Here is a 22,105-nt window from a genome sequence, read left to right as displayed (position 1 = left end):
ACTTTCTAATCCCCCTCCCCGTAGTAAGTAGGCTAAGTGCAAGTACTTGTTACCCCCCTCCCCACCTTAGTAGTGGGCTAGTGAGAGTACATAATTTCTGCCCCCTCCCCAACGTAGACGTAGGCTAGTGCAAGTACGTTCTACCGCCCTCCCCACCTTAGTAGTGGGCTAGTGCGAGTACTTTCATTCTTTTCTACTGATCTGACATCTCATTATAACGTTATAATCTTCCACTGTACTACAAAACCGTTTCAAACACAAACTTAAAAGATAGCAAAAACATATCCCCCTCTACTGCAAAATTAAGCCCCCATGAAAATAAATGAGTTTACAGTAACTCTGAAACGTTGTTCCCCCCTACAGCCACTGAAGGCCCCAGCAGCAGTATCCACCATAGTGACCAGTGAATGCTTTTTCTACAAGGTGAGATACAACAGTTATGTGATGATTTTCATTAGCTGGTCTTGGGTAGTATTAGAAATAGATACTACACACTGCAATAAAGTACTGGTAATGCTGCATTTGTTCCTCGTGTGCACATGACATTATCACTTTTGTACAATGTTGTTGTTTACAATCCTGCTTGCTGCTGTTTACACTTCCCATCCTCTTTGTTATTGTTGACAGGGCATCTACTACCAGATGGGAGACATAGTGTCCCTTATGGACCATGATGGAGGGATCTACTATGCACAGATCAAGGGTTTCATGCAGGACCAGTACTGTGAGAAGAGTGTGGTCATCACCTGGTTGTTACCCACCCAGGCCAGCCCCCGGGACCACTTTGACCCTGCTACATACATCCTCGGTTAGTCACCACCTTCAGTAGTAAGTTTTAAGGCAGGGCTTGAAATACCTTTTTCTGCATAGAGGAAAACTTTCCTAAGGGACAGAGAGTTCGATCCACATCCAACTCAATTCAAAGACTTTTAAAAATGGTACATACTGCTTCCTCAAAAGATATTCACAAATACTCTACATATTCCACAGAGAGGTGTGAGGTCTTTGATTTCCTATTTCATCTTTTTTCCAGGTCCAGAGGAGGAGCTTCCCCGCCTGATGGACTGTGTGGAGTTTGTCTGCCACGCCCCGTCAGAGTACTTTAAGACGAAGAAGTCCCCGCACCCCACCATTCCCTCCCGTCCTGAGACAAACTACGTGTCTGCCTGTGTGGCACCCAAACAGCCGCCCAGCACAGCAGAGATATTTGGAGGAGAGTCCTGACAGGGAGCTGGATCTTGTTGTATATATAGATAACTCATTACCTGCTGTAAATACAATAAAGAGGATTCTCGTAAATTTTATTGTTGTGGTGGTCTTGTTAGTCATATTTTCCTACAGTATAGGTGAATGTAGAAGGACATTATCACATACAACAACATGGCTCTAGAAGTTTGCAATTCCATGTCCTGCAAGCCACAAGTTGACTGGGATACTTCAATACTTGATTAACGTCATTATCTTTGATTCAAAGTAGTTTAAAGTTGAAAATGGTAGGAAGAAAGAAATTGTTCTTTCTGGTTAAGATACCCCTTTAGTTATTTGATGAAGTTATCATCTTAAAGTTTCAGACATGATTTGCAGAATTTAGTGATGTGTGGTTTAGTACAGACCGATTTGTCCTCAGGGGTAGTCTTTACATGTACTTACTATGATAATATACACCACCTACAGTACCTGTACTTGATTAAGCACCACGCTATGAAAGGGGTGCTAGTGTAACAAATGAAAAGACACCTTTGGGGGTCGCTGGAAGACAGACGAAGAATGTCCAGACTGTGCATGATGTACAAAATGACTAATAAACTGGTGGACATACCAACCACTAAGTATCTCATACCAGCCCAGAAAAGAACTAGAAACAGTCATGCCTTCAAATATCAGAGTTATCAACCAGGAATTGAGGTGTTCAAAAACTTGTATTTCCTATCGTAGACTGGAACTCGTTGCCACCAAGCACAGTTGGGGCATCATCACTAGAAAGCTTTAAACAGCTCCTGCAATTAAATGTGCAAAGATTGAGTGTAACAGGTCGTTCGGTGTGATATAGCTAGCTGCTGCCGCGCTGCATGCCTGTGAAGCTGGTGTGTTATGCCGAAGGGTGGTTATACCGGCTATATTGATACAGATACACTAACCTGTACTAACAAGGCAGATAAAACAACAGAAACTAAGGCAGTGTGCATATCTTTATTATATGTCTTCCACGTCTTCACAAATACTGGGGAGACCATTAATTAAGACAATGGACAAGTGAACAAAATTGAAATTATTACACCCCCCTTAACCCACTGAGTCTTTAAAATCCCCCCCGTACACCCACACTACTGCACATGGAGCACCAAGACAGCTGGACAGACAAGCGTGTCCAGGTGGACAGACAGGTGTGCCCAGGTAAAACAGGTGGACCCAGGTTCTACAGGTGTGCTGGGTTACACTAGGTGGGCTTTAGTCTTCGTCTTCCTCCTCTGATTCTGCGGGGTAAAAACAGAACAAGAGTTACATTTTGAAGGAACATGAAGCAAATTTAACATCCATTAGAATTCCTCTGTATTCAAAATTATGTAACAGTAAATGACAGATGATGGCTGTTTTCTATACCATAATTATTTCCCTTATCAGTTAGAAACACCCTCTTCGTCATAAATTTTTAATGTTTCATTCTCAAATTTTATGCCTTGGAAACATATGTTCAGGGAATCTATGACTGTGCCCTCTCGGTACAAGACACAGCCTCAAACAACCCCAAGTTCCTCTAGCAAGTGAGAAAGGAGGGAACCTGGTAGGAACCAGGACCTGCTGGCAACAACACTTGCAGTTCTTCTTAAGGACACTCCGGCAGAATGTCTTGTTTCAGGTCTTACTATTCATGCAGTGAAGGGAGCATCACGTCTCTAGTTTTCAAATGCGGAAGAAAAGATATCTACAACCGGCAAAATTGTGATGCAACATTGACCAAACATCCAGCGAAAAACCTGGGTTTTGCAGTATGTTCTTATGACAGCATGCTAACTCAACCCACCTTCCTCTGCGCTCTGGAGCCACTCCACTAACTGCTTGGTCTGCTCCAGGAACACAGACCTGCCTTTGGAGGAGTGGCCGTCCTTGTGCCACTTCAGAATGGCGTCCTCACTCAAAACATCCGCTGAAACAACAAACAACAGTGTTGTGTTAAATACTTTTTTATTTATTCTTTATTTCAGGCATCCATGGCCCATATAAAAGAATGCATAGAAATAGAAATGCACACAGTAACAGTTAAAAATATGACTGAGTACAGACAGACTCGGAAGAATCTGTTGCAGAAAATTACATCGGATTTGAGAACAGATTGGATGATGTTATTTGAGGAGTTGTAAAGATGAGATATGAAAGAAGAGCATTGTTTGCGCCATGTAGCATCAAAGGTGTCTGTCCTATGGTAAACAAACATTTCACTGGCACTGCAAAATCTGGGTAAAGACAAAATGTAGAATTAATGTCTACATGTAATATATGTTGCATTTCTTCAATTTTTCACACATGAAGATGACAGACAGTCATATAAACATCAGCTCTTGTTAAATAAGTGGTTGTGAATAAGGAACTTTGCTAATCAGTCATTCACCAACCTGATAAATTATTCTTCTTATGCCAAGCAACAACCTAATGACAGTTGTGCAGCTGAAATTCTGCTCACCTTTGTAAAAGAGGACGAGTATTTTGTTGAACACCTTCATGAACTGGATGTTGTCGTAGCAGTAGTTCTGTATCTTGACCAGAAGGTCCAGCTCCGAGCGCCCCTGGGTGGTGAAGGCTGCCAGCAGGGGGGCGTAGGCCTGGGGGGGGGGGAAGGAGGTTAGATATGATCACAAGATGAAACTGCAAGCATGGACACTCACACACAGGACCAAAGCAGAAATACAGGTCTCCGTCAGGGGAATGATCTACATCACCATGTGGCTAGTACGAGACGGGGGTTCGTCAGGTCTCCATCCAGGCGATTTGTAGTGAATCAGCAACTTCCAGTTAGTAATATCAGGACTGTCACACCGGGGCATGCCCCTACTCTTTTTTGAAAAGGTGTGGCTCTCACCCAAACACGGGATCTCCGTCCTATCATTTCATTCACTATATATTTCAATATAGCACTCTCCTCATTCTCTAACAGTGAGCACTTTGCCATAACTTGCATATACTTGTATAATACACACAAACACATACACAGTCACAGAGGACATGGCAAGATATTACTTGAAGCAGCACAGACAATGACTGTCAATAACAAGTACTACCAGACAGTATCCCCACCTTCAGGAGCCGGATGGCCTGTTCTGCCACCAGATCCTCCTTCTTGTTCCACTCCACAGACTTCATGACAGAGTTCCACACCTGGGATTGGAGGAAAAATCACAAAATTTACAAAAATATCAGCTCGACTTATTTTATCATTTCCTTACAATAACAGCTCAGACCGGTTTAACACCTAAAACATCATCTTTGAACCAAAAACACCAAGAAATGTAGTTGTAACACACACTTCCTTACATTTAACTATCTTGGCTATATTCTGCATTACTGTTTTCTCAAAAACTATTTCAAAATGCAATTATCAAGCCTATTTTCTGCATCAGAGTTTTCTGAAAAACAATGTCAAAATTGCTTGTCAGCAACTCACCAGCACCACCACCTCCTGCTCTGCCAGCTCGTTCTTCTTCATGTAATCCTTCACGTAGACAACAATCTGTACAGGACAACATGATCATATGCACATCAACACTTTAAGTTACCAAGGTGTCTGTTCATCCATGACCTTCCAGATCATGGAAACATTAGCGGAAGACTTTTTGAAAACCATTGAAAGACCATTGGATCACTGCGCTCTCACTGGAAGTCCACCGAGACATCTGTGAACTTTTTAAAGGCTTTTTCCAAATCCCCATTTTAGCCATTTGTTGCTCAGCTGGCAGGTTGTTAGTTTAAAGGCATCCATGCAATTTCAGGGTGGCAAAAAGTAACACATTCTGGATGAGGAAAAACTGTCTGAAATTGACATTTAACGCCATTTCTTTCAAAACATTTCCATTTTCATCATTCCATACTTGAAACATTTAAAATAGCGCTGACACAAGCTATGTGAGGATTCTCTTTACTTCTTGGTACCACTAAGAACCAGCATTCAATATGAAAAAAACATTTTCCATCAGTGACGTCCCATTTTTACTCACAAATTCAACTTACTACATTAAAATAATGACCAGGAAAATGACTTTGACAATGAAATTTTACTGCCCTGAAATCACTTTGGATGCCTTTAAAGGGAGGAAGGAACTACAGATACTCACAGCAGGAATGCCATTGGCCAGCTTGCAGAGATACAAACATCAATGTAACAAGGAACAGGTGTGAACAGCACAGTACAGTACAGGATAGACAGGGTGAGGAATCTAACAAGTATGGGCCAGCCTCCCAATAGTACATATGACATTTGGTGGAGATAGGTCAACCCTACAAGATTTCCCAACTTTGGAAAACATTGCATTACAATTTACAGTACTGGTTTTAACTTCCCATTTGTAAGCTAATAGTTATTAAAAGTCATGCAAAACATGATAAAAAGCAGTGAAGTTAATCAAGATCTGTACTGACCAAAACAACTTTTCAGATAAAGAAATCAATGAAGTCATAAGGCAAATAAATAATCTTGTTATCAACTGTATCTACTTGACATTTCTCAGGTAGGAACAGTCATGACATTGATTAAAAAATCCACACATTGTTTATATAGATAGTGCACGGACAGATACAATTTGTCTGCACTAACATGCATGTGCAGGTGTTGCTTTGAGCCCTTAAAGTTCAGCTGTTTACTATGTAAGTTTGTATGTTTGTTTATGTTTACCTCCTTCACATCGTCTTCAGAGGAAATCATGTCGGCCAGTTTCTTTTGCAGCTCCTTCTTGTACGCCACATTCTGTTGTCCCTTCTGTAAGCAAACAAATAAACATGTTGTTACTGACACATTATTTTCAAATGTTGTGTTGGACCATTGACCAAACATCCAACAGGAATGTGGTTTAGCACAGGTGCAGTGTGTTCTGCCAACATTCTGTTGAAACACTTGTTCAGGGAATCTATGACTGTGCCCTCTCGGTACAAGACACAGCCTCAAACAACCCCGAGTTCCTCTAGCAAGTGAGAAAGGAGGGAACCTGGTAGGAACCAGGACCTGCTGGCAACAACACTTGCAATTCTTCCAAAGGACAGTACAAGGAATTTCTGACTGACCAAGTCATAGTAATTGCCAGGGAATCTTCATAAATGCTACAGATTAGTAAGATGGAGTGGCCATATCTGAAAAATTTACAACTTCAGGCTTGGCTGTATGGCAAATTTCCATGTATTTGTGGGGAATCGCAGCAACACATACAAACAAAATTCACACACACACACACACACACACACACACACACACACACAGACACATCAAACAGCTATTGAAGTTTAAACAGATGGCTGCACCTGGAAATCAGCGACTGGCCCGAGACCAGCTGCACGGAAATGGGACTCCAGGTGCTCCTGAGAACGTTTGTTAGCCGGGAACAGCTCCTACAGGTGCAGGGAAAACATACAGAATTTAGTCAAACTTTTTTTTCAAATATAAAAGAAACAAGGCATGGCAAATTATAACGGACACATTGTAGTACCACAAAAATGTAAAACCAGGGAACAGAAGTTTTTTTTTACAGAATTTTTAGCAATAACTCCTGGTCAAACTTCATAAAATCATATTCATGCTGGGCTTAAACTGGAGGTATAAACACTGAACAGAAATTTTTCACAAACTTTCATAACATTTACATGTAATTTTGAGAACACCTTACATGTAGCTTCAAGAACAAGGCTTTTGCTTTGAGGGCATGTAGAATGAAAAAGGGAGCCCAGCTGAACTATATCTATGTTCTGAAATCTGCACTGCCGTGACCGTCACCACTTTCAACTGAACTGGTAAATAAATAAAATATAAAGCAGAGGGCCCACAGACCGGCAGTCGCTGTTCAATGTTGGCGCGACGCAGACAGGAGATCAGATGATTGACATCCTTCTCAGACAGCCACGTCTTGAACACAGCGGTAGCAAAGTCAAGACCGATCCCTGCAAGAACAAAGCAGAAAAAAACAAATAAACAAAGCGACAGATGACTAATAGAGCATTTCACTTCCACCAGTCTTGTTGAGAAAAAATTAAATTTTTAGTTTGCTTGCTTTGGCAGGATGAAATGCGTGTGTTTGACAGGTCAGATATTCTCAAACGTTTTTCATGGTCATCCAAGAGGTTTGTCATCATCATTCCTGATCACAACATCACGCATTAAAGGCCTGCAACAAGCAATCCCAGAAAAGAGGACTGAAATTTCTGCCTAAGTACATGCGATTTTCCATTGTACTTTACTTCAAGACTGGATACATTAAATCATCCACCTTACCCAAGCAACCACCTATATAAGCCAGTCACCTATCCATAACGACCACTTTTTTCGGTCACGATTCTTTTCGAATAGACATAAGCATTAAGGGACTTTACTAGGCACACCACTTGTCCAACGTAATAGTGTCCACTTTATTTGGGACCACACACGGCCCAATCTCTGCTGTCATCAAGTGGTCATCATAGGCAAACACTTTTTTATGATAACGAAAAATCTTGATGGAATCTGCCAGTTTGCAATTGATCTCAACAGCATGGCAGTCTTTGTGAAATGTAAAATTGCGCAAAGACCACCTGGCTGGGCACTTTGGATCAGTTTGACAGTCTGTTGTAAAATGGGTGGCAATTTTGCTGTGATTTTGTTCTCTGCCTAGTCTTCTTGTCATGGTTTGTGTATAAGAAGACCACTTGTCTAGGAAGACCACTTTTCCCTGGTCCCCTGGGTGGTCGTACTGTATTTGGAACCCTGTGACGACTGGACACTGACCTTCCTTGACCAGGTTCTCGTGGAACAGGCTGGGGAGAATGTTGGCCGTGACCTGCTGGTTCGCGAGCAGCACGGCCGTGAACGTCGCCAGACGAGCGCGTTCCTCGTCGCTGAAACCTTTCAGGAAAATTAGGACCTGCCAGGGGGAGAGCAAAATGTTAGCATCCCCCTGGTTTATGAAATGAAGACTAAACTTTCCTTCCAACACTAGAATGCTGTGAACAAGGTTGAAGGAGTCAGCCAAAAATTTTGAGTAAGTCCCAATTCATTCCAGTGTTAGAAGAAAAGTTTACCCCGGTAGTCTTTATTTCATAATGACTTGTACCAACACAGATTAACTTTCCTGCTATCCTCCTGAATAAACTGAAATGGAATAATGCACAGACAAGGTATACTACATAAACACAGGGGAAAGTAGGAGTAATTCGATATAATATTTTCCGGTTTTTAGAAAGAGTTGGATATCACACTACATACCTTCTTCATCTCATCCTCAAAACTCTTCTCCAGGTACTTGTAGCGCCGGATCAGCTTGTTAAAAACCTTAAAAAAAAGGAATAAACATTTGTTTACATTAAGATACACAACAGCGCGTTACTTCTTTTAGTTAACTGTGCTTTGAAATTAATCATTAACGTTAATTAGAACGATCATATAAACGTGTACAGACTGACCTCGGCCTGTGTACGCATGGCGGCCACATCGTCCGGTGTGGTAAACACACACACGTCCACGCGGCATGGCTTTGTCTTGTCGGCATCTTCAATCAGCGATCCGCCAGGAGCTACAATAGTGAAACACATGTCAACGTGAAGAAATTAAATTTTCCCTTTGGACATTTCCCTATTCTCAACACTATTCTATACTAATTCATATATATCATAAATAAATAGTTTACTACAATTAATACTTCATGCATTGGTGCTGTGGTAAAATATTTTTCGACCAATTGCACTACACGTTGCGTCCAGTGTTAGTTGGTGTATATAGATGTACCCAACTGATGTGGTTACACCCAAGTTGTCCAACTCTGACTCTAGCAAGGCAGTCAAGGAACAAGGTCCAGTACAGGGGACCAGGTCTGGCTGACATTTGCATTTCACTCTCTAGAAAAAATCTTTTGCAGTCAAAGTTCTTGTAACTTAGTAATGTACAACTTCATCGGGGAAAAACATTTTAAACATTTAGTGCCAACCATAAAAGTCAGAAATGTGAGATAGCTGCACAAATATGATGAAAAGTGGCAGAAAATTTAAATCACACAGATTTTTTTCAATTAAAACATTTATAATTAGTTTTTGGTGCAACAATGTTACATAATACATGAAGGAACTTTTGCCTCCAAGTAACTTACCAATCTTGCCAACACAAGAAAAAGTCTGTACAAAAATTCACAATCACAGTTGTTAACAAAATCATACTACATGTAGTAGAAGAGAGTTTTAACTAGACTGTAACAGACCTAGCATGCCCCCAGCAATCAGGATATCGAGCAGGGTCTCTGCATAGCGCCGGTAGTCAAGGCGACTGCCCTGCTTGTCTAAATAACGGGAGATGGCCTCCAGGTCGTTGCCCTGTTCATTAAGACCTTGCACAATCTCGTCCCGAAAGGCTGTAGGCTCAAATGTCTTTTTTTCATCTGCAAAAAGACAACAAACAGAATGTGTTAGTTTGTTTGAAATATTGTTTGTGTGTCTGGTCGAACGCCTTTTTACATCATCCATGTTTTTCTTCAAATGTGTCCATCCAATATTCTTTAACGCCAGTACCAATGATTTAATGCTTTTTATTGCAGTATCACAGTTGCACATGAAATGAGGTAACAATGGGTGCAATTCATCCTACAAGTAGTGCTGCCAGGTCTGTTGAACAATAAACCATTTATTTTGATTGATTGCTTGATTGAAGAATATACAAACCTGCTGATCAGGATAATAAAAGCCCCATTATTATGAATCATATGATATTGTAGAACATGTAATAAAGTATTTGGCTAGTTTTATCTGGCAAAAAGTAGTGGATGCTACTGTCTGACAGTTTTCAAAATCACTTGGTTGAGTGACTATTTTCATGGGCATAGAGTTATCCTGCCCCTTACACAATTAGCAATGATCTGTCCCTATTAGTACATAAAGAGATGAGAACAAGAGCAGCTTCCCCTAATGCACCCAGCCATTAAAACCCACTCTGGGGATCCAGGCAGGCCACTAATGTAACCAGCCAAGGTTACACTGACATTGCTTTATTCCCTCTGTACCAGAACAACACATAGGCTCCATTTTAGACTCTACTGTAAACACTGAAACTTTTCATGGTTTTGTTTTTGTACAATTTGCCACCACATTGCTATTCTCCTTGTACATTGTATTACATGTATTAATCACTCACTCACTCACTCACTCACTCACTCACTCACTCACTCACTCACTCACTCACTCACTCACTCACTCACTCACTCACTCACTCACTCACTCACTCACTCACTCACTCACTCACTCACTATCTGGTTTAATGCTAGTTTTAACACATTTATATTTCCATGTACAAAGATAAAGCCAGGCTTCAAAATGCTTTATTCAAAACTTCTACATGTATTACAGCTTTAAGCATTTTACAATGCTTCAATAGTACATTATCTTTGCATGATGAAGACCAAGGCCAGTGTGTAATTGTTTATTTGATTCTGAAACCATTTTCCAAGCAAAAAAAAAGTTAATCGGGATAAGAAATCCTTTTTTCTCTGAGCAAAAAGGGTGGGGTTGCACATCAATATTTCAGGTTGCCCTGTAAGCTTTAATCTCAGCTGGGGAAAGGCAATGTCTGTACCACAAAATCGTACTACTTGAGTTTAGAAATGGTTTGCGCCAAGTAAAATGTAGTTGCGTGACGCAACTGCACATTTCAAACCATGTACCCCGCTTCTTTTACAAAGATTTAAAAATCCTCTTAACTAGATCAATGATGACTAGCACTGCAAATCTCTTTCCATATCCTTTTTCCCCAAGATGTTTGACTTTGAAAGACTCCAATCTCCAAAGTTCTAAAACTGTAGCATGTTTTGATAGCCTGGTGATCCAGGGGGAGGGGGGCACCAGGCAGTACAACATGCACTGTTCTCTGGCACATCGCACAAACCCAGCTTCAATAGGGACTGAAGTCAGGCACACTGACAGACACTGTACATGTGCCCTGGTAACAACTAGAACACCAATCTGACCACCCATCTAGTGCAGTTTAATAATAAGCCCTTAATTCTGTTACCATCATATTTCTAACCAGACTATTTGAGTTTAGGAGCCCCTTGCGTAGGGGAACTTCCTGGGAAGAACCTTTTGACCCTACATAAATCTTTGACAAAAGCAGCAGAGGGATATGGCTCATAATATGAGAACACCAGACTCCCTAATGTGAGGTCATGTCTTTGAGGCTTGATGCAAAGTTTGCACCATGGAAAGTTAGTTGTCCTTCTGTACCTAAACCCTACACAGTGAGAAAATACTGGTGAGAAACCCGCCTGCCATGTGTACCTACCCCGTTTTCTGGTCCGGATCTTTTGACCGCCGAGCGTTGGCTTGGGCTGCTTCTGACTCATAAAAATTCTTGCTGCAAGAACAAATGGACAGCTGTCATACATGCAACTACACTGTAATAGGAGGGTCTCACAAGTAACTGCTGACAACCATTTAATAATTTTTATTAACAATCTTAAATTTCTGACATTTCTTACCTTGAGAATACCTTGACTTGAGAATACGGTGAGAAATTTACTTTTCTTTTGAGAAATTTACATATCTTCTTAGAAAAGACGTTAACTGTAATTCATTCCTTTGCTTAAATGTTCTGAATAGCAAAAAATGATTTACTTATATAACGTTAATAGCATTTGCTTGTGTTCACATGTTAGATAAGATAGAAAACTCAATCAAAACTTCAGGCTTAAATAACTAGGAAAGTCGTCCTTAAGATGACGTATCAATACAGATTTGGATCTTCAATATTTCCTTTCTATAAAACTAAGATTTGGAGAAAGAACTTGGGATATTCGGCCGATAAATTTATTATTTTATTTCTAGATGCGTCTCTCATACCGCCACCCTCCCCCATTCAAAAATCATTTGGCTTGGCCTCATGCTTGGCTTGAATTTTTCAACTGAGAAACTTTTTAGCTTCAATCAAAACAACCAAAAGATACAATTTAAGATTCCATATCGGCAAACAAAGAAAGGGAATTGAGTGGAAAATTAGAAAATTTGCGAATTTGTTTACAATGAAACAGTCACGAAAAAAAAAATGGAGCTAGCCACCACAAGCTGCTAGTGCGGCATCGTCTTGCACGACAAAAAGAGTAGCATTTTGCTAACCGCTCACATCTTCTTTTCCAGAAGATACCTTCTTCACATTCTTCTTTCTTACAACAAAGTTTCTACCTCCAGGCTAACAGAGTTCATTCATTTTTCCAAGCAGTATCTGTAACTACAGGCGCGCGGAAAAAAAGACTTCCGGCTAAACGCATGCTTGCCGTTCGACTCGCCAAGATATCGACCGATTTTACCCACCAAAATAAAATGCTGGCCCACCGAGAAAATTATTACAACACCTACTTTGAGAGGAACACGTTAAACCTTTGTGCTGGGGGTAAAAATGTGAATATTTCAAGGAATTTCGACCCAGACTTACCAGTGTTTCTTCTTTGTCACACAAACTATGACAAACCTGGACTAAACGTGACTAACGTTTTGCACACGGCACGAAGCGGGAAAATACTACTGCACCATGGGAAATTTCTAGTGAAGTCCATCACTGACTAGGGTGAATTCCTGTCCCAAGATTATAAATCTCTAGTCTAGGTAAAGAAATAAATTCAATAAATAAAAGTGAAGAAAAAAATACAACTGCAATTCTTCACTGTTTGTTTGATTGAATTTCACGAATTTTTCTTCTTCATATCTTTTAAATTTATCAATCACTCTATTTTCTGTGTTTATAACTTTAAATATCCTCCTTTCTTTTTCCATTATCCTTACGGTTCTGCCAAGGAGGTTTTTCTCATTTTAAACCTCCCTTTGTGTTTAAAATTGCTTTAACTTTCATAATCGCCAGTTCGCGTTGGGAGGTGACTGGCAGCTGATTTGTGTCCCATGTGAACACAACATGTGTTATGCGAAGGGATGTACTAGGGGTTTTCTGGTTTGCCTTTAATATCCGTTGTTTTGAAGTTCCTTTCGCACCAAGGTTTAATATCAAAGCTAAAAGATAGGCCAAGGTCGTTTAATTATCAGTGGGGGGGGGGGTTATTTACACATACAAATGTCTTTCCCTTCAGTTTCTGTTTGTGCTTTCCCCCAATACATGTTACTCAAACAGACACAGCACGTCCTGCTATTATCAGAAACCTGCTATCAGAAACGTGCTATTTACAATGTATCAAAAACGTTAAATTATATTTACCCCCAATAGACCCTTTTACCAGATGCCAGAGCTTCAGAACCGGTGTCCTTGGAACCGCCTTTTGACCCTTGATTACCCCATATGCCCTTTCGCTAAACATATCCAATATGGCGCCGAAGAAGGGAGATTTAAACGACGACGAGAAAGATTTGATCGCGCAGGTGAACGCAGGTGAGATAAATCAACAACTGTAGTATCAATCGTTTGATAAAGGAATGTTAGTGCAGCTGACGTAGTTTTACTTCATTTGGTGACCGCGTTTTTTAATAACCGGGGCTTAAAGATGCGAGCCACCTGACTAAGCTGACCAAATTTGTGGGGATGTTCCATAATCTTAGTCTACTAACTGTGATGACCATAGTTGAATCAAGGAGATTTTGAACTTCCTTTATTGAATGTTAAGACTTAATCTTTAGGAAAGAGCTTGTTTTCTTAACACTTGTGCTGATATCAACTGTTTCCGTGGAGAAAATTAAAAGATTATTGCCCTTCCCCCATTATCCTCAAAACTCTAGAACATTCTTGACTTAGATCATGGAGGTAGAAAAAAAAAAACTTCTACCTCCATGTTTAGATAAAAGCAGAAAAGGATAATTTGCATCAACAAATTATGGAAAACCCAGATTATTTATTATAAAGGAAGATCCTGTGACAACTTTGGATCCACATTTGTATTGTGTAAAATACATAATAGTTATATCAGGGGTGGCAAAGAATTAATATGGATTTTACAGCATTCATACAAATTTTATGGAATTTATATGAATATTTTACGAAACACACAATCCTAGGATCACATGTATTCCTGAAAATTTGTACTAGTTATGGTGCATGCAACCCCTAAGTGTCAAATTGATTTGCGCATCTACGCACCCTAGGTGCCTCACCATTACAAGTTCAAATTGCCTAAATTGCCTATCTTTGTTTTACACATTACTCTGTCCCTGGGCTATGTCAGAGACCATCCTCTTAGCAGAATGCATTACATGGTGTAACATGTCAGATGCACTTTACTCTAGATCAGGGTCCCATTACTCTTAAATGGCAGTATAAAGACCAGCTGGTCTGAACATGTTTTACACTACAGGAGACATCAGTCAAGTGAAGACTTTGCTGAGCAAGAACAATGTGAGAGTGGACTGTCTAGATGAGGTGAGTATGATCAGAGTGAAGAAAATGTACATAAAAAAATGAAAAGAAAACCTTACTTTAATTTTGTTGTGGCCTTTTCTATGATTCTGTGTTTTCAAAGAAAAAAGCCCCAGACAAAATCTCTGCTCGGAGAGTAGTTGACATGTATGTATGTACATGTACATATAGCCACACATTTTTGTATTCACCAGAAGTCAGACATGTTTGTACATGTTGACACAATTCGGGCTGAAATATTCCAGAGCCCAAACGGTTTGTACTTGTGAACTTGTACATTGTCACAACAAGCTAAAGGCTCTGTAGGGGGTGTTTGGTATGCCAGATAAATTTTTAATTCTGGTACTCAATGTATGTACTGTCAATTGTATTGCAGAATGGAATGACTCCACTGCAACATGCAGCCTACAAGGCACAGACAGAGATCTGTCAGTTCCTGCTGAAAAATGGAGCGGATGTCAACTCCAACCAGCACGAGCATGGCTACACAGCACTCATGTTTGCTGCTCTGTCAGGTAGTTTTGTTTATTTTACTACTTACCTAATCCTCTTCTCAGCCAGCCCTTCCATCTGGCCATCTTTGGTGCCTTGTCATGTCAGTGAAACCATGGCTCCGCACTTCTTGTTCGATAGTTCTTCACCATGTTTCCTTTGGTCTCCTGACCTGAGGCATCCATCTTATAGCTGTTCTTGTTATGTTTTTATGGCATGTGACATATGTGACTTGACCATCTCCATCGTCTGTTTATTGTCATGAGTTTATAATTATACGTGTACAATGTATACACAAATCAGACACATGTACAATGTATACACAAATCAGACACATGTACAATGTATATACAAATCAGACACTGCATTCCGAGCCGCCCTTAGCATGCCGATGGTAAGGCTCTGATGTACAGTTTGTCGATGAGTCTAACTCATGGATCCTAACAGCATGCTGTTGACCTTTGACCCGACCTCAGGTAACCTTGAGGTGACCAGGTTGATGTTGGAGGCTGGAGCGCGGACGAGCGCCGTCAACACCGTGGGAAGGACAGCATCACAGATGGCAGCATTCGTAGGTAAGACCCATCCTCCCTCATACAGTCAAACCTGTGCAATCAGGGCTCAAAATCTACTTTTTTTGCATACCTGCTCTGGAAATTATCTGAACCAGACAGGTTTTACCTGCACCAATCTGCACTATCCTGTTTAAGCTTGTCGTTTTTTTCTTTTCTCACCTCCTCCAGGACAACATGCAGTTGTCAGTCTTATCAACAACTTCTTCTCCAGGGACGACTTGGACTACTACACCAAGCCACAGGGTGAGATGGCAAACCTACACGTGTACATAAAGAATACTACNACCCTGTTCATACCAGACTTATATTTAGCGGTTTCAACCGGTTTTTAAAAAACCGGTTTTTATTTAACCTGGTGTGAACGCAAATTAACCGGTTTTTTAGGGGTTTAAATCCGATTTTGAAAAACCACCTCGGGAGGTGGTTTTTGAGGGGTTTTTGAGGGGTTTTTCCACCGAAAAACCTGGTCTGAACGCTAAGGGTTTATTGAACCGGTTTTTGCGTCGTAATTCCGGGGTCACGGGGTCAGCATCCTGACCGTGTGCGACCTGCAAGCTTTTTTGATCGCGTTGTTTTGACCAATTTGAGTTCGTTTCCACTGTTTTTCCATGGTTCCTCTTCATTCTGCGATGGAATCAGCATATGCAACCTGGTCGGCGGACGAGACGCTCCTTATACTTAGGTTTGGAGAGCCGGAGTCGCCGAATTCGAAAAAAAGCGGGCGGGGGGGGGGCGGCGAGGGCTCTACCGAAACAAAAATGTTGGAGGAGGCTGATTTCTTGAAGATAAAGGATCAGTGCCGCAGTAAGGTAAAAAAAACAACTGAAGACGGCATACAAGTAAGAAGGCCAAGGACAACAATCGGAAGAGCGGGAGGAACGGTTATTCAAACTGCAGTCATGGCCGATTGGATATTCACCGGACAGGATTTTTTCAAAACCGGTTATCAAAAGTCTGGTATGAACGTTAACGCTAAGGGTTTTAGCCGGGTTTTTGAAAAACCGGTTGAAACCGCTAAATGTAAGTCTGGTATGAACAGGGTCAAAGAATACTACACAGTGAATTCCATATCACCCAAGGTCAGGATCACCCAATGTCGGAGGGCAATCCAACCTATGGGAGGGTGATGCGGAATACACCGTGTTGTATTTTATTTATGTCATACCTACCTGAGAAAACAGACATTTAATGCAAAACGTGCCAAAATTTGGTGTCCTTAAACGAAAAATTCTAACAACATCAATTCAAATGTCCAAATCCGGTATTCGAATTTTTGAAAGCGGCACACGTTCAAATTATTCCATTGAACATTGGAAGCCCAATATTGTGATAACTAAATAGAACCCTGTGTGATACCAGTAGTTATCACTAGTGACACCTGTATTGAAAGTTATTGTAGCTTAGGTATGGCATAAATAGTTGTAAGTCTTTTCCTACCAAGATTTTATTAAAAGTTTCTTACCTTGTCTCTCTTGTATGATCATTTTATCTTCTGGATTAACATACATTTTATCTGCATGTAAAAGACATTGAAGGAATTCTCTTGAGGCTTTGTTTTGATATAATTGGTTAGTTTGGGAACAGAATGACTGAAAAGTTCTGGATAAATGTTTGTGGTGTTTTTTGTCTCTCCTTAGGTGTAGAAAAGGAGCCCAAGTTACCACCCAACCTGGCTGACTGTGTGCACAAACTCATCCTCATGTCCAACCTCAACCCTGTGAAGGTAGAGGATCTGTGCTCCATACATACACACCAACATTCCTGCTGCATCAAACTGTGTACTATGTCCTTGGCAGCAAAGTATCAGTTTTCAACCCAGGGCTGCGAAAAGCCTTTTCCTGTATTTTAAGAGACAAATTTCAAAATGCGTCATGCTGGAAAATACCATTTTTAGACACCATATTTATGCAACTTAGGCACATTTTTCTGAATTTTCAATGCTCTGCTACTGTACTTTAGAATTGTTTTAACCCCAAACTTAACACACTGCCAAAATCTACCATGAAAATGAATGTATACATTTTTTAGAGTCCAATCTTTCCATTTCAGATCATCCTCCATGTCCAAGAGAACCCGGAGTCCCAGGATGAGCTAGTGACCATCGCCCGGCTACTGGACACCTTGTGTACCAAGTTCATGAAGCAGTCGGAGACCAATGAGGTCATGGCCATGAAGGTGCACTACCAGGGCTGTGTACTGCGCGAGGCAAACAAGTGGCTGGTGGAGAAGAATGACACCCTGCAAAACCTGATGAAATAGTGAGTGGAACAATGTGGGCATCTCTCATGACATTTCATCTATCCCTTAGTCTTATTAACCGACCATCTGACAACCAGTTTTATCAACTCTTTCCAGTTTTTTTGCTCCTTTTAATTTAGTGTCGTGCTGGTCGATTCTCTGATGTTATCCTCCCATCTTTTCTGTTGCCAACCCCACTTTCTATCTCCCTGGACTGTTGCATGCATGATGATTTTGGCTATTCGCACTGGCCATGACACAAGGCCACTTCAGTTTTACTATGCTTTGTTTTATACTTCATTATTTGAGATGCAGGTCTCTGTATGTGGTCCCTAGACTCTTCCAGAGACCTTGAATTTCTGTTGTCTGTATTCTTTTCTCAAGTTTTGCTGTTAGTGTCCACTTGTACAGAATGCATGGTAAATTTTGTTGTGACACCTTCTCCCTTCTGAAGTGACTATTTTCTTATTTCCTTCTAGTTTCTTGAAAGGCAGGGAGAAAGACGGCTTCCCGGTTGCCCAAGAAAAGTTCCTGCGCTTGTCGATACGCAGTTTCCCATACCACGAGAGTGAACTGCTACAACAGATAGTACACAACGTGGCTCCAGTCACAGTGGTACGTACTATCTACATCTGCACACATGTAGCTGGTATAACCAACTTTCAGCATAACACACCAGCTTCACATGCACATAGTGTAGCGGCTACTGATTAGATTACATTGAACAACCTGTCACACCTGACTAACCTTTGCATCTAACTGCATTGTTTAAAGACATCCAATGCAATTTTAGCACAATAAAACTGGATTTTCAGTCAATTTTCAAAGTCATTCTTTCAATGTAGTACAGTAATGATGATTTTTTTTGTGGTATTGTACCTGTATAATAAATTTTGCGGCTTCAATTTTTCTCAGACTGTGAAATTTTTCTACTTCAGTGTGTTGAATAGTGTATTGATATTGTTGTAAATGAGTTTAAAACTGTCTTAAATTTTGAAGATGGCTGGCTCCATGAAAAGGAAAAGTTCAAGGGATGAGGTAGATAGGTACATGTAGGTAGGTACTAACAGACAACTGCTGCAAAAACTATAATATTGGTAGGAAAACTACAGCTAGTGAAACGGTTCTTGTTCTTGTGTCTGCCCTGCAGGGTGATGACCCCACGGCCCTGTCCATCCTGGTGTCTGCCATTAACGGCCACCAGAGTGCAGCTGCAGAGAACCAGTGCTACACATGCGGGGACCTGCAGGCTGAGAAAAAATGTTCTGCTTGCAAAAAGGTCTGTACAGTTCCTTATGATTCCTCCATGTTTGATTGTATGTAACTGTAAAAGGGATCCATTTAATCTAAGAGCATCAAGACTAGATAAATTTTCATGTCATTCTTTTAATGTAGTAAGTGGAATCAACCTTATCCCATAGCATACTGATTTTTTCCTCCGGAATATTTTTTGTCTTGCGGCCCTGAAATTGCATCAGATGCCTTTGACTTTAGTACACATCCAGCTGCTTCCAAATCCTGATAGAGGCTACTTGTCAAAAAGAGCTTGAAAATTTTTAAATGAACCTGTAATACTGTACAGTAGCGTCACTACCAGAGCCAGTAAACTGGATCAAAATAATTTTTTGCCCCCCTCCCCCCAGGTGAAGTACTGTGGCCAGGCATGTCAGAAGCTCCACTGGTTCACTCATAAGAAAATCTGTACAACACTGAAGGCTGAGTTCCTCAAGGAACAGGAACTGGCCGAGAAAATGAAACAGCAAACTCTAGAAGAGCAGGAAGGTAAGGACATTCAAACAATACATGTAGTCATGTACAACTAGAGCCATTCTTGTTGTCTCCAAACTTTGATTTGTGTATGTATGTGTGTGTGTCTGTGTACTATGTATGTGTGTGTGAGTGAGTGTTTGTGTATGTGTATGTGTATTGACATTCCCTAGCAATTATGAAATACCACCTGCATATGCAGATTAGTGCAGGTAAAAATTTGAACTCAGCAAGTCTTTCTGATGTATGTATTATGTATGTATTCATGTTTTGTTATTTATTGTCCTAAAATCTTTTCTCTAATTTCTAAAGTCCACTCATTGTCATCAATTTACAGTGAATGGGAGAGGAGACACTGAACACCAAACTAGCACAATTGGGGATGGAGACTCTGGGACAGAGATCAGTAACGGTGCTGCCCACTCTGGGAATGAGCCCCAAGATGAAGAAGACATCAACATAGAAATTGTGGAAGCAGATGGAGAACTGGAAGTCACAGAAACATAAAACCTGCTTGATACATGTACAAATTGTATATGGCAATGATTGATATATGATAAAATATGATAAAAAGTATTAAGAATTCGAATGGCAATTCTGGAAACAAAATATGGGTTTGTTCAGATTCCGAATCAGATGGAAATCAGGTGTGAAAATTACATCTTTTGCTCTGTTTCTTCTTCTCCAAACACAAAAGGTCAAAGACCTGGACCAGAACAGTTGTCACCATGGTAGCCGGTGCTGTAGCAGACACTCTGTAGTGATGGATGACATTATGTAGCAATTGCAGTCCCTACAGAGATGTAGGGGCTGGTCACCCTAGTATATTATGTATGTGTTTGAGTAAGAATAAACAGAGCAATAGTTTGTTAGGCTAGACCATGTGATTGTGAAGGTAAACCTTTTTTTATGCATTTGCTTTGCAAATGTTATCTTTCTAGTTTATTATAAATTGGTGGTCATGGTAATAATTTCCAGACTTGTAGAGAAACTATTCACATTATGGAAAAATTCTAAACTCTTTTATGAATTCTGGATCACTAGTCTTCATCTTTGACATTACCCACAGTGCATCATATTGCGAATGCGCAGTTCAACCAGCACGTCGGCAGAACGTACTGTGCCTGCGCAGAACCCTGGATTTTCGCGGTTTTTGTTGGATGTTTGGTCACTGTTGCATCAGAATTTTGCCTGTTGCAGAGGATATTTTTTCCAACACAACATTTGAGAACTACAGGCGGGATGTTAACCTTATATGTGCGAATACAACATTATATGAGACGTTCTGCAGAAGTGCTATGTACAATACATTACGGGTTTCACGCAGTGCAGTACGTTCTGCCGACGTGCTAGTTCAACCCATGAATCAGTTTATAAGATGGTTACCACTTACCAGGCTATCATTGATGTTCCTGCATAGATTTGATTTCCTCATTCCCTGCATCCTAATACTATTATACTGTTATTCACTTAACTTTATGGCCTAAGGAAAATGGACATGTTCATGGAACCTAATCTTCACGGTGTTCAAGCTGGAGGGAGGGGCAAAGGCATATTGAGTTTATAAAGTTAATGATAAGTTCATGGCACAGAAGTGAACATGAAAACAGTAAAAATCAGCAATTACACTGTCTTAGTTGACTGTGCAATAGTATGAAAGGCTTTGCCTATGACAAATTACAGTTGAATTGTGTTCATGTACTGTACATTGCATTTACAGTTGAATAGCTAAGACCCTGTTCATACCAGACTTACATTTAGCGGTTTCAACCGGTTTTTCAAAAACCCGGCTAAAACCCTTAGCGTTCATACCAGACTTTTGATAACCGGTTTTGAAAAAATCCTGTCCGGTGAATATCCAATTAATCGGCCATGACTGCAGTTTGAATAACCGTTCCTCCCGCTCTTCCGATTGTTGTGCTTGGCCTTCTTACTTGTATGCCGTCTTCAGTTTTTTTTTTTTACCTTACTGCGGCACTGATCCTTTATCTTCAAGAAATCAGCCTCCTCCAACTATTTTTGTTTCCGGTAGACGCCCTCCGCGCCCCCCCCCCAGCTTTTTCGAATTCGGCGACTCCTGCTCTCCAAACCTAAGTATCAGGAGCGTCTCGTCCGCAGACCAGGTTGCTTATGCTGATTCCATCGCTGATTCCACCGAAAAACAGTGGAAACGAACTCAAGTTGGTCAAAACAACGCAATCAAAAAAGCTTGCAGGTCGCACATGGTCAGGATGCTGACCCCGTGACCCTGGAATTATGACGCAAAAACCGGTTCAATAAACCCTTAGCGTTCAGACCAGGTTTTTCGGTGGAAAAACCCCACAAAAACCCCTCAAAAACCACCTCCCGAGGTGGTTTTTCAAAATCGGATTTAAACCCCTAAAAACCGGTTAATTTGCGTTCACACCAGGTTAAATAAAAACCGGTTTTTGAAAAACCGGTTGAAACCGCTAAATGTAAGTCTGGTATGAACAGGGTCTAA

General features: G+C 40.7%; 3 protein-coding genes across 3 annotated transcripts in view; 2 read left to right on the top strand and 1 right to left on the bottom strand.

Moving 5' to 3' along the window:
• The window catches only part of LOC109475799 (GATA zinc finger domain-containing protein 1-like), a 1,842-nt gene extending 540 nt beyond the window's left edge, over positions 1-1,302 (top strand). Inside the window, exons 2-4 of the mRNA XM_019776567.1 lie at positions 364-423; positions 628-808; positions 1,034-1,302. Coding sequence (XP_019632126.1) covers positions 364-423; positions 628-808; positions 1,034-1,224 — 432 coding nt within the window. The 3' untranslated portion in view covers positions 1,225-1,302. The remainder of the gene's footprint in view (positions 1-363; positions 424-627; positions 809-1,033) is intronic.
• Positions 1,303-2,171: 869 nt separating this feature from the next.
• On the bottom strand, positions 2,172-12,746 carry LOC109475797 (basic leucine zipper and W2 domain-containing protein 1-like). Its single transcript, XM_019776565.1, has 14 exons — positions 12,632-12,746; positions 11,486-11,557; positions 9,417-9,593; positions 8,629-8,738; positions 8,432-8,497; positions 7,955-8,090; positions 7,025-7,134; positions 6,502-6,588; positions 5,882-5,965; positions 4,658-4,723; positions 4,291-4,371; positions 3,680-3,818; positions 3,023-3,145; positions 2,172-2,474 (listed from the first exon to the last, which is right to left on the bottom strand). The coding sequence occupies exons 2-14, from the start codon at positions 11,544-11,546 to the stop codon at positions 2,449-2,451; spliced, it is 1,266 nt and encodes a 421-aa protein (XP_019632124.1). The 5' UTR covers positions 11,547-11,557; positions 12,632-12,746; the 3' UTR covers positions 2,172-2,448.
• Positions 12,747-13,430: 684 nt separating this feature from the next.
• LOC109475795 (ankyrin repeat and MYND domain-containing protein 2-like) lies at positions 13,431-20,720 on the top strand. Its single transcript, XM_019776562.1, has 11 exons — positions 13,431-13,573; positions 14,490-14,554; positions 14,928-15,066; positions 15,520-15,618; positions 15,787-15,861; positions 17,256-17,341; positions 17,668-17,876; positions 18,336-18,471; positions 19,007-19,135; positions 19,500-19,638; positions 19,961-20,720. Exons 1-11 carry the CDS (start codon positions 13,510-13,512, stop codon positions 20,128-20,130), a joined length of 1,311 nt encoding a protein of 436 aa, XP_019632121.1. The 5' UTR covers positions 13,431-13,509; the 3' UTR covers positions 20,131-20,720.
• Positions 20,721-22,105: the final 1,385 nt, after the last annotated feature.

The sequence above is a fragment of the Branchiostoma belcheri genome, unplaced genomic scaffold (assembly GCF_001625305.1).
Source record: "Branchiostoma belcheri isolate BF01 breed outbred unplaced genomic scaffold, Haploidv18h27 scaffold35, whole genome shotgun sequence".
Taxonomy (NCBI): domain Eukaryota; kingdom Metazoa; phylum Chordata; class Leptocardii; order Amphioxiformes; family Branchiostomatidae; genus Branchiostoma; species Branchiostoma belcheri.
Note: the sequence above shows the minus strand (reverse complement) of the source record. Positions and strands in the feature narration are given on the sequence as shown.

Bases quoted from the DNA above. Each gene is read 5' to 3' on its own strand.
- LOC109475797 (XM_019776565.1), bottom strand. From the start codon at position 11,546: ATGAGTCAGAAGCAGCCCAAGCCAACGCTCGGCGGTCAAAAGATCCGG. The intron at 8,091-8,431 runs GTATGTAGTGTG...TCCCCCTGGCAG, and splicing joins TTGAGGATGAGATGAAGAAG to GTCCTAATTTTCCTGAAAGG. The intron at 2,475-3,022 runs GTGGGTTGAGTT...TTTACCCCGCAG, and splicing joins GCTCCAGAGCGCAGAGGAAG to AATCAGAGGAGGAAGACGAA.
- LOC109475795 (XM_019776562.1), top strand. From the start codon at position 13,510: ATGGCGCCGAAGAAGGGAGATTTAAACGACGACGAGAAAGATTTGATC. The intron at 17,877-18,335 runs GTGAGTGGAACA...ATTTCCTTCTAG, and splicing joins CTGCAAAACCTGATGAAATA to TTTCTTGAAAGGCAGGGAGA. The intron at 19,639-19,960 runs GTAAGGACATTC...ATCAATTTACAG, and splicing joins AACTCTAGAAGAGCAGGAAG to TGAATGGGAGAGGAGACACT.